Here is an 11,801-nt window from a genome sequence, read left to right on the forward strand (position 1 = left end):
CCAATTATGTTCAGGAAAGAGACAAACTGAGTCATGAATGCTGTGGATCACAGAGACACTGAATTAGCTTGATCATTTTCATCTTTCTTTTGCAAGGCTGTAGAAAAAAAATTTAACATTTGTTTTTTGTAATTTTACTTATTTTGAATTTTACTTGTATTTTGTGGAAGATCTTGTATGTATTAGCAATTAGATGTGGGGAGGCCAAGCTCTAGAGTGTGAGTTCACTGCTATGCTGCTGAATCACTGACTTGTTTGCCATCCCAGTTTATTGCATCCAACCTAGCTCTGTATTTTACATTGCCATTAAGATCTCAGATTTCATATTTATCTTTTATCTTTTGCATCAACCTCAATTATCCTTCTTGCTCCCGTTCTTTCCATCACTCTGCCCCTCAGGGAAAGCAAGTAACGGGTTATCTGTTGTTCTCGCTGGGCACGGCTGTCATCGGCTCTCTGCAGTTCGGTTACAACACAGGAGTCATCAATGCTCCGGAAGAGGTTGGTGAAGTTTGCTACCAAGATATAGAAATCTTGCTGTTTTGCACATTCAGATGAAAAAGAAAACAAATCAGGCAATACATTTTCTCACTGCCAAAAGAAAAAAAAATACTGTTATGTAAAATATTGTCAGTTTAATGATAATTTTATTAATCTTTATAGAAAGTTAGGTACACTTTCCCCTTGAATTTACTTTAATTATCTTTCTACTGCTTCACAAAATGCTATAAACAGAAGATGGTCACCCACCTCAAAAGTGAAATGGATCTAAACATTTAGATCCAGTTAGATGCTAACTAATAGTGTAGCTCCTGCCTGTTGTGCTCTGCAGTAATGAAATACGTAAGGATGTACGTCTCATGCTGAGATCACGTTTACCAGAACATAAAACAAGAAAGGGTCACAACCTAAAGGCTGTTTATCAAAACTTGATCTACTTGGTGTTTTTATAGAGGAAGCAAACACCAATGATTAACAGTCCTTGTAATAGATGGAGAAAGASTCATAATTCTCAGGTCTTGTGCTTTTATTTTGCAGGAAATAAATCAGTAATTGCACTTAAACTGGGAGTTTTATCCTTTGAACTTTTACCCTAAGAGTTTTAATTATGGTGGCAGGATTTTTTTGTTTGCTAGGTTTTTCATAGCTATTATAACTGATATCCTATCACGGAGATCACACTTTATGGCTTAGTCATTACAAATTCTATTTATATGACGTGCAAGACAAAATAGATTCAGTAAAGTTTTTATATTTAAGTCCTAAAGTTTCTCTCTTGAAACTTCCAGGTAAAAATGTTGTAATTGTGAAATATTCATGCTCTAAATACATCTAAACTTAAATTAATTAGCCAATAACTAGTTCTTTTTAAGAAAAAAATGTCAAAATATGGTTTTTATGTTTAATTGAAACTGACATGTTCAAAACTAATTTGTTTCGGTTGCGGAGCCACTAAATCGAGAAGAAGAGAGAAGTACTCATCTTTTATCTGTCTTAACCCATAAATCCACTTTTTATTTAGAAACTACGGTCGTTCTTCAACCAAACCTGGTTGCAGCGTTACAACGAGCCCATCAGTGCAGGGGTTTGTACCATCGTCTGGAGCATCACTGTTTCCATCTTCAGTGTGGGCGGCATGGTGGGCTCCTTCAGTGTGGGCATCATGGCCAATAGATTTGGCAGGTAGGAGATCAAATTTCATGTTAGCATTTAGAGATTCGAGAGTCCTCAGCCAGAAATTGTTTTCCGTACCACTAGTTCATGTTTTTGTCCATTTAGTGTTTCTTTACTCTTCCTCTCCTCAGACGGCGCTCCATGTTCCTGGTGAACATCCTGGCTGTGATCGGAGGCCTCCTCATGGGGTTCTCCACCATCTGCTCCTCCTATGAGATGGTGATTGCGGGTCGTCTGGTCATTGGCCTGTTCTGCGGCCTCTTCACCGGGCTGACTCCCATGTACGTGGGGGAGGTGTCACCAACACCTCTCCGAGGAGCATTTGGTACTCTGCATCAGCTCGGTGTGGTAGTGGGCATCCTGATTGCTCAGGTTCGAAACTTTACTCACCTCCAATTACTCAAGTTCTTGTAATTAATGACTTTCCTCTATTTATTTTAAAAATAATTAGATTAAAGTCCATTTATAAATAGAATAAAGACACAATTATACAAGGCAGCAACAAATATCAAACGCAATGTTGAAATGAACCAGAGCAGATGCAAAATCAAATGTATTTTACATTTATTTAACAAACAGATCAATAATGGCTCTTGGTAGGTTATTCAACAACTTAGTGACATAAATAAATAATCTTTCAAGAAAATACACAGCCATGAATCATGTTCAGCTTAACCTGATAGAATCACATTAGTTCTGCTGGTGTGTCTTTTCCTTTTAGATCTTTGGTCTGGAGGTTCTGTTGGGTTCTGACAAGCTGTGGCCCCTGCTGCTGGCCCTCACCGTGGCCCCTGCTGTGCTGCAGTGCATCTTGCTTCCCTTTTGTCCTGAGAGTCCCCGCTTCCTTCTGATCAACCTTAAGCAAGAGGAACAAGCACGCAAAGGTAGATGCTAATAGATTACTGCTTTAACTGCTCCTACATGCAGTACTAATGGAGGACCGGTCGCTGTTGAACAAGAGGAAAGTCATTCAGAAAGGCAGAGGGGCAAACTCACAGCTTTGTGAGAATCTGTTCTTGCAAAGCTTTGAGAATCTGAAATTGCAAACTTCTTGGACAACTTGGAAAATGTTCTACAAATGTCTAACTTTTATCACTGCAACCTGTTGTTAAACATAGGTAGATTTCATCTGCAGTGCCATCTACTGTTTGAAATAAGAACTGTGGATCATCAAATTGCCTTTCTCTCTTTAAATACAGCTGCTGAATGAAGGTTTTACCACAGATTCAGATTCAGTGATTTCCTGCCACTAGTGTGCTTATGGCTGAAGAGAGAATAACTGGGACCTGATGAATGAAGAGTCATGTGAGAGCTGTAAGAGCTCTTCTGAGGGAACCAAGCCAAAAGTAGGAAATATTAGAAAAAAGCTGGGTCTGCCACTATTATTGCAGATTGCTCTCTCAGGCTGGACTTGATGTGTATTTGGAGCAGCACGTTTAAAGAATCTGGAGTAGAAATGAAACGGATAGCATACCATAAATGGGCCATACCAGGCGAACCATAAATGGAGTAAGTAGTGGAGCTTTGTGAATCTGTTCAAAACAGAAACAATCGGAGGTTGGAAGGAGGCTTAGCAAAAGCTCCTAGAAACACATGAGGTTAGACAAGTCAGGAAGCTGTTTTTCCCCCCCGTCATTTTAAAACACACTTTGCTACTCATAAGTTACCTTCTCCTTACATTTCTGTCAAAACTTGTTTTATATAACTCTCTCTTTCAAAATCAGTCCATGTCCAACAGAAGTGACTCATCCTGCTATATAATTCTGCTGACAGCTCTGGTTCGTCTCCGCGGCATGGAGGATGTGAACAAAGACCTCCAGGAGATGAAGGAGGAGAGCGCCAAGATGGCGATGGAGAAGAAGGTGACCATCGTTGAGCTGTTTCGCTCAGCGACCTACAGGCAGCCCCTCCTCATCGCCGTCATGCTGCAGCTCTCCCAGCAGCTGTCGGGAATCAATGCTGTGAGTGCGGAGAAACATTCTCACATGCTCACACTTTGTAAACACACAGCTCTGCTCTATTGTACTCCATGTTTAACTATCGACAGCATAGCCAAAAAATATTACAGTTGCCGTTTTTTTAAGCGTAAATACAGCAAGCACAGACGTGACATTACATCATAGGACAACATGAGAAAATCAAGAATAAATCAGAGTAGGAAAACATCTGAAAAAGTTCCCGTAACGTGACTTCAACATTTTTATGAAGACGGTTTTTAAATAAGATATGGTTTTTATTTTTGTTTTCTGTCAGAGATTACCGTTTATGAATAAAAAACAACATTAAAAGCCTGTTTCTAGAATTTATAAGTTGCATTTTAACCACAATTTTCTTTTTTTCCTTTCCTATTTGTATCTCTCAGGTGTTTTACTACTCCACAGGGATCTTTAGCTCAGCTGGAGTGAAGCAGCCCATCTTCGCCACAATAGGAGCCGGAATTGTCAACACTATCTTCACCGTTGTTTCTGTAAGTGACTCAGCAAACGCTCCACTTCCTGCCTGCATTCAGGTCCATTCTACAGAGGATCACCGTCTCCTCCTCTGTCCTTCAGCTCTTTCTGGTGGAAAAGGCCGGACGAAGGACTCTCCATCTCCTGGGATTGGGAGGAATGGCTGTCAGTGCCCTGGTCATGACAGTCTCCCTCCTGTTGGTGGGTGGATGCACAGATATGATCAAATATTTACATACACAGACAGACAGACAGACAGTAACAATACAACATTTTACCAAGTATCTTTGTTATAGTTTCCAGTGTAAATATCTTAGTACACTTGAAATAAGACAAAACTTAGATGTAACTTCACCAAGATATATAGAAACTTGTTCCTTACTGTTGATAAAAAAAAGCACTGGTTCCACTGGCAGATTATTTCACTTATAACAAGACATTTTTCCATCTTATATATGAAATAATATGCCAGTGTAACTAGTACTCTTTATTGATATTCAAGAATTAGTGATTTAAAACAAGCTAGTGTGTCTTGCTGAAAAGTTACTTACTTTTGAATTAGTTTTGTTTTATTTCAAGTGTAATAAGATATTTGCACTAGAAACTAAAAAAAATACTTTTGTGATTTTGTGTTTTTACACAAAATAGTTCAAATGGACTTTGTTTTTTTGCTTTCACATATTTTAGATGCATTTTCAGCTCATAAAATAATGAACTTCTGCTATAGTTTAATATCTTTTTGTCCTGATGTTTGGTTTAGATCGACAGAGCACTAAACATTGTTGCTGAAATGAGAAATAACACAAAGAGTCATGAGAGACAATCAGAGTTGTGCTTTCTGCAGCAGATGCTCTAATTATCATTAGCTTCTAATCAACTTTTCCGCCAGTGAATAATCTCTCACGTGTGTTTTTGTCTGATCATTTCCTCTTTCTTCCCACTTTCTGAGCAGAAGCACATCCCAGCTATGAGCTACGTGGCGATTCTGGCTGTCATGCTTTTTGTGGCTATGTTTGAGCTGGGCCCCGGTCCCATTCCATGGTTCATTGTGGCTGAGCTTTTCTCCCAGGGGCCCCGTCCTGCGGCCATGGCTGTAGCAGGATGCTGCAACTGGACAGCCAATTTCCTTGTTGGAATGAGCTTTCCTAAACTAGTGGTAAGAAAAGAGAATGCTGCCCTGATTGGCTACACTAAGTTTAGACTTCTAGTGTTTCCATTTTTCTGTTTCTGACTTGATTTTGAACACTAAACTCTTTAAAACTTTGTATGAGTTTTGTTTTGTTTTGTTTTTTCTGGGGGGGTTTTCAGGGTCGCGGGGGATAATTACAATTCAAAACCATAAAATCTTAGTATTTTTTTGTCTAGTTTCTAATGCAAATTTCTTAGCTCACTTGAATATAAGACTAAACTAACTTACAAGTTAGGTTGGATGTTTGAACAAGATACAGGAGCTTGTTTGCAGTAAATAATTCCTTAATATCGATTTTAAAAAGTACTAGTTTCACCGGCAGATTTCTTTCACTTATCGCAAGACATTTTTCCCATTTTATGTGAAAATAACCTGTCAGTGGAAGTAGCACTTTTTATCAATATTTAGGAATTATTTACTGAAAACAAGCTGCCATTTCTTGCTGAAAGTTACTTGTAAGTTAGTTTTGCCTAATTCTATGTGTACAAAGACTAGAAGCTAGTGAAAATTACTTGATAAGATTTTGTGCTTTTGCAGGGCAGTTATTCTGATTTCCCCTCCTGTCTCTCCACAGGAGTGGTGTGGACCCTGGGTGTTCCTCATCTTCACTGCCTTCCTCATCATCTTTTTCATCTTCACATTTATCAAAGTCCCTGAGACGAAGGGAAAGACATTTGACGAGATCGCCCGTGAATTTGGCGGCGCTCCGCCTCCTGCCACCTCTTCCGCTGAGGATCCTGGTGCCACTTCCAGCACCGCCATAACGCTTCAAGCTTCTTCTCCTGAGAAAGAGAAGGTCCCGCTGGTGGAGGCGCCGGCTGCAGCTCCTGCTGCCGCTCCTGCAGTCGCCACTCCGGCAACAGAAACCACACCTCTTAAAGATAAATCCGGCGCACAAGGGGAGCAGGTGTAGACAGGTTTTAGATTGGCGAGAGAAATTACAAGTAACGGAAGAATCACAGAATACAAACATGCTGAAACAGAGGAATCAGTTTCAATATTTCTCTCCAACTTTATGGTACATTCCTGAAATCAGCTGCATCCATTTAAAGGGTGAGTCAAGGTCAGTGTCTCTCAAGTCACGATGACACTCAGATCTGGTTACTTGAAACTTAAACATGGGTCAAAAATGTGCAGCTAATTTGTTCATTAATGCAGTTTATAAGCAGGGTGACTTAAGGTGAGTTGTGCAGATTTAGACATAGAAAACAGAGGTCAGTTCCATGTCATATGAATTAGGTGAAACGATTAGCAAAGATCCACATTTAAACAAATTTATTTGTGTGTTTTTTTAAGTGTCAGATGACTTAATGTGTATTTTCCCCTGGTTTAACTCCTAACAGGTCCTTTGGCCAGTTACTTGTTCCCCCATTAGGCAGCAGGTCTAATATATCTAAATTGTGTTCTTTACCTTCCACTGGGAATGTTTGCATTAACAAAGTGAATAACCACCTGATGAACACATCTAACCTCATAATGTAGTCTGCAGAGTTCACAGCAGCTGAAGGTACTAAAATGCTTCATTGTTGTTCAGATTTTAACATCTACAATCATTCATTATTCAGTAGGGGTTTAATTACTGACTCACCTGGTTGTGTTTTGACATGTTGGCCTATTTAAGTACTGAATGCTGCTAAAATGTAACCATAGCCAATACAAAAAAATAGACATAACAGTTTCCTCAAAGAACTTTCACATAGGCATATATATACATGTGTTCAAACACAAATACAACTTCAATAAGATTCGTATATGTGGCCTAGAAAAATAAACACATACAACACCCTTCACATCCTTGTCAATCAACATACATCTGCTTTAATTTAGATGACATGACAGAGGAAGATTTGACCCAGAGTCCTCAGTTGTGTAAACTGAGGATTCTGGGATCATAAATAGACTTAAATAAATGAATTGAGATTTTTTTTCTTCATTTATTTAAGGAGCTTTAATTAAAGGATAGATTTTCGTCGTTTTTCAGTTTGAGATTATCATGCCACAAGGAAAATGTTATTTACTTTTAGGCATTTCATACATTTTTACAAGAGGTGCCAGTAAAAGTGGTGGGTGGTGTATGTGCTGTATGTGCAACCATGAGAATTAGTCGTTTGTCAGATGTTCTTCTAGAATCTAATTATTCCAACAGAGAAATTTTATGACAAATTATTTATAGGACTGTGTAAGATCTAATTTTTTTATTAATTATTTTAGATTACATAAAGAAATATAATTGTTTTTCTGGCTTCAAAAGATGAAAAGTGAGTCTTGGGCTTTTTGCTTTTAGTTGAGGAGTAACTGAATTACTTGAGGGGAAATTTTAGATCAGTGTCTGTTTGTACACTTTAGTAAAAAAAAGAAAGTCTCTAATTTATGGTAAAATATGGTAGAGTCCATATTTATATGTTAAAATTCTGCCTGTATTCTACTGTAAATTAGAGACTTTTTAAGGCGTAGTCAGGCAAGCTTTAGAGTCACTATTCATACTATAAGTAGTAGAAGTAATGAGCATCACCGTTCTTTCCATCAAACTAACACAGCGCTAATGATCTGCATTGACATTAATAATAACAACCATATATCTAAGCAAGCTGTCAGTAGAACAGATAAAGACTGTATGAACTGTGCAATCATTGTTGAAAAATAACTCTTAGCAGATAGAGGCAACTAATGGGGAAGTGCTAATACTCTATTAATCCTGGCAGTTTAGCTTTAAGTGAAACATGCAACGTTAGTGGTTTAATAGATAATTATGTCTGATATTACCTTAATGTTTTGCAAAGCAAGAGACTAATGCTTAAAATCAAAGAAAACAGATCTGTGAGGATTACTTTGTGTATAACCAAAACAAAAGAATGTCAATTTAAAATTATACATGCCCCATTTTTAGTCATTAGAGCACTTTCTATAATTAAAATAGTATATATATTTTTTTAAGATGGAGTTTAAATTAGATTATATAAATTTGAATAAACAATAAATAAAGGCCTAATGGGAGAGTTTTCAAGCAATTAGTTTATATTTTGGTTGAAAAGCTAATTGACAGACTGTTGTCTTTTACAGTCCAAAGGTTGTGGGGTCGGCTGTAGGAATTATGATTAGCAATTTTATTTTTCCTAGACTGCATCTGTTAACACATTTCAAAAGTATATCAGATTTCTAACATGACCTTCTAATAGGATCCAAAAAGAGAAAATCTTCAAAAGTCTACAAGCTGAGAATGTAAAGCTCTGAAATCATTTTTCTCAGATCAGTAATAATTTCTTTGTTTCACAAGAATTTTAGCTCATATCTTCTCATCATTACCTGCATATTTCAGGGAAACAATGCTTGTTTTCTATACGTTTCACATAATTTAATTATCTCAACCAAAAAATCTGCACTGTTGTATGAAACCTAATCTAACTTATTATTGAGTAAACGTTAATATAAATGTAACATACCTTGCTATTACAACCAAAAAACAAGGTTTTATATCTCAACACACAGAAAAACAAAACAATATATAGTGATCTTAAACTTTGGCCTAATTCATCTGTGTCCGTTAGTTTTATTTTTGAAAGCACAAATGCACTTAACAGAGTTTTAAACATGTGTTACAAAGTTTCTGGATAGCCAGCAAATACTTAAGTCATTTTCTCKGACCAGCTGCTGCTCACCAATAAAATCCAAATCTGTTAAGAAATTAACAGCAGCTTTCAGAGATCATTATATTTCAAATATATTTAAATTACTATGAAGAGTATTGTAAGTCAAAATGTATTTTAAGCTTTTTGTGTGGGGTCCTGATCCTGTCTGCGCTGTGACACTTTGTCTGCGTTGTTTAGTCTCAACAGATTTATGAAATGTATATCTAATACCGTATGACATGTGACGTGTGTATGTGAGTAACACAAAGTATATTTTCTTTACTCTGTTATTGTGTGGATTGCTGTTGCTACTTGAACTCTATTCTCACCCTTGCAGACCATTTATTTATTTATTTCTGTATATTTACGATAGAATTTACACTTGAAGAGGAAAACTATCTATAAAGAGATAAAGTATCTATAGAGAGATTTAAGATTTAAACCACTTGTATAATTTTAGGACATAACTTTGTAACTTTGCTGATATTTAATTTTGAATGGATGTCAGAAGGCTTGTTAAGTGAATTATTTTTTTCACTGGAAACATTGGACATATGTCCATGATATTGGTGTATTGTTCTGTAATTGTGGATGGTGATGTTGTGTTTGCACTGAGGGAGGATTGTTAGTGTCTAGTGGAGATTAATGTTATATTCAGTGTTTCCTGTTGAGGTGCTGCTTCTGTCTTTGGATATTTGCACTGCTCCCTTTTTACCCTAACAAGGATTTCACTTCTAAACTCAAAATGCTTGTTGTTCCACATGTTGCTATTGCCTTTTGTGATGTCACAAACTCAGAAAATTCTAAGCAGGCAAATGGAGGAATATGTTTATAATAAGGAAATATGGACACGTTATTAAAATATTTTATTTATATATTATCTTTATTTTTTTTTAACCAATTTTCCAAAAGCAAAGTTGTGTTAGTGTTTCAAACTTGGCAGTATATGACTGACGAAGGAGCCATTTTTATTACGGTGGCTATTGATTGAATTGGCAATACTGAAACATAATCTTCTTCAATAGCGAATTGGCTACTAACACAATCACTACAAGTTTTATCTGCCTAGTGACAACACACCAAACTAAATGCTCACATTAAACTCATAACTTTTTAAGCAATGGCTGCTCTTGCTTTTCTAACTTCCTGTAGTAGCGCAGTAGCCACTACCAGGTGATGCTGCAGTACTACCTCTGCCTAACATTCAGTGAAGCTGCTGTTTTATTTAGTCACAACTATGGTACCTGTGGAACCAGCAGCCTCTGTTTTCCCACTTGTGCCTCCCAGATTGGTGCTTCTCGTGTCTTAAGATTGAAATTTAAGTGTCAGACTTTCATGTAAAGGAAAAAGTGGGGGACATTATTTAGTTTGGTTAATCAACCCAAACCCTGCTTCTGATTTTGAAAGATTCATTTTTGTCCATAAGCCATACTGTTTGGTACAATTGCACTTATAACAATGATTTATTTTTTAAGGTCCAAGTTGTTAAAAATAATTTGCAACCATTTCCTAAAGTTTGTAAAACAATCTGTAATATAAACTAACCAATATATATATATATTGTTGCCAACAATCTGATTTTATTGTGCAAATTCATGAATTTGGTAAGGATTACATGAAAAATGCAGAGTTGAGAAAAGAACTTGGCATGACTGTAGTTCTCTATGTTCTCTGTAAAATGGGACAGTTGTCTTAAGGTTTTATCTATTTTATCCATTACTCACTATTGTCTTTATCTTGCGTATAATTTTTGGTGAAGATATGCTACTGCTAATGAAATTTGCAAACCACTGCCATGGTATGTGACTGCGGTGATGCAATAAAGTATTTGAAAGAATTTAATAAAGGAATAAAAAAAAGGACCAAAGTGCAGACTGCTGATAATTATAGCAAGCAACTGGATGTACAAACTCAAACCCTTTCACACTGTACAGAGAAAAATAGAAGCTTTCATTATTTTGTAAATCTGTATATTTTATTGAACACCGATGCATCTGTTGCATTGTTCCATGTCGTTTTAGAGTGCACATTGTCTAGATTCATACACTGCTCCTCACTTTGGTTAAATACATTTCTATGCTCAGATTCAAAAGTCTATTTTTAAAGGTCTGATTGACGACTGCTGCTMATCGTCTTATTTTCCTTTTGTGTTTGTTCATTCCTTGGTTGCAGCCAGGCCTCATCAGATTACATTCTTAGTTTGGGCTGTTGTGTGTTTGCACCACGACTCTTTCACATGTTGGCAAAAAGAGCAGCGGAGTGGCAAACACATTAACTCAACAATGAACTGTGACTGCTGCATATTATTTATCCGTTTGTTCTTCACTGTGATGTTGCGCTGTAAGTGAGTTTTTTTTTTTGTCTACATTTTGTGATTTCTCACCTCACCTTCGTTTAAACTGATTTTCATTGTTTTGCTTATGTTTTGAATCACTCTTTCATTCTGGATGATGCTGAATTTGTGTCCCCACATAAAAGGAGTTTGAGAACAGCAAGCTACATTCATTCTGGGCTTCAGTGCTGTGATTGGAGAAATATTTGATGTGTAACAGCTCCATGTGTGTTGCCTTTGTGTTTTAGTGGCTATACTGGATGAGTACATGATGTGTAGCTTTCTATCTTTTCTGTGTGCAACAGCAGTGATGCACTCTTGACTGTTTCATTTGCCCTGTACATACCACAGATGTTGTTGTTAAATAAAGTTGCCATCTTGTATTGAGGAATATTGTGAAATTATTTATATTTTGTGTGTCTCATACAGTCTTTGGTAAAACTTGTTCTTCATTCAGTGCACTTAATCACAGTTGGTGGAGTTTTCTGAAATTTTACTCAAGTAAGAAGAGTAGTGATATTTAATAATAT

At 36.8% G+C, this 11,801-nt stretch overlaps 1 protein-coding gene across 1 annotated transcript; it reads left to right on the forward strand.

Annotated features, from left to right (window-relative positions):
* Nucleotides 1-222: 222 nt before the first annotated feature.
* Nucleotides 223-11,659, forward strand: LOC103472873 (solute carrier family 2, facilitated glucose transporter member 1-like; the record flags this gene model as incomplete). The annotated part of the gene is made up of 9 exons (XM_017307370.1): nt 223-501; nt 1,523-1,683; nt 1,806-2,046; nt 2,396-2,558; nt 3,448-3,635; nt 4,037-4,141; nt 4,227-4,325; nt 5,077-5,280; nt 5,888-11,659. Coding segments are annotated over 9 exons (1,779 nt in total), but the record flags the coding sequence as incomplete, so codon positions are not given.
* Nucleotides 11,660-11,801: the final 142 nt, after the last annotated feature.

Source organism: Poecilia reticulata, linkage group LG11 (assembly GCF_000633615.1).
Source record: "Poecilia reticulata strain Guanapo linkage group LG11, Guppy_female_1.0+MT, whole genome shotgun sequence".
Classification (NCBI taxonomy): Eukaryota; Metazoa; Chordata; class Actinopteri; order Cyprinodontiformes; family Poeciliidae; genus Poecilia; species Poecilia reticulata.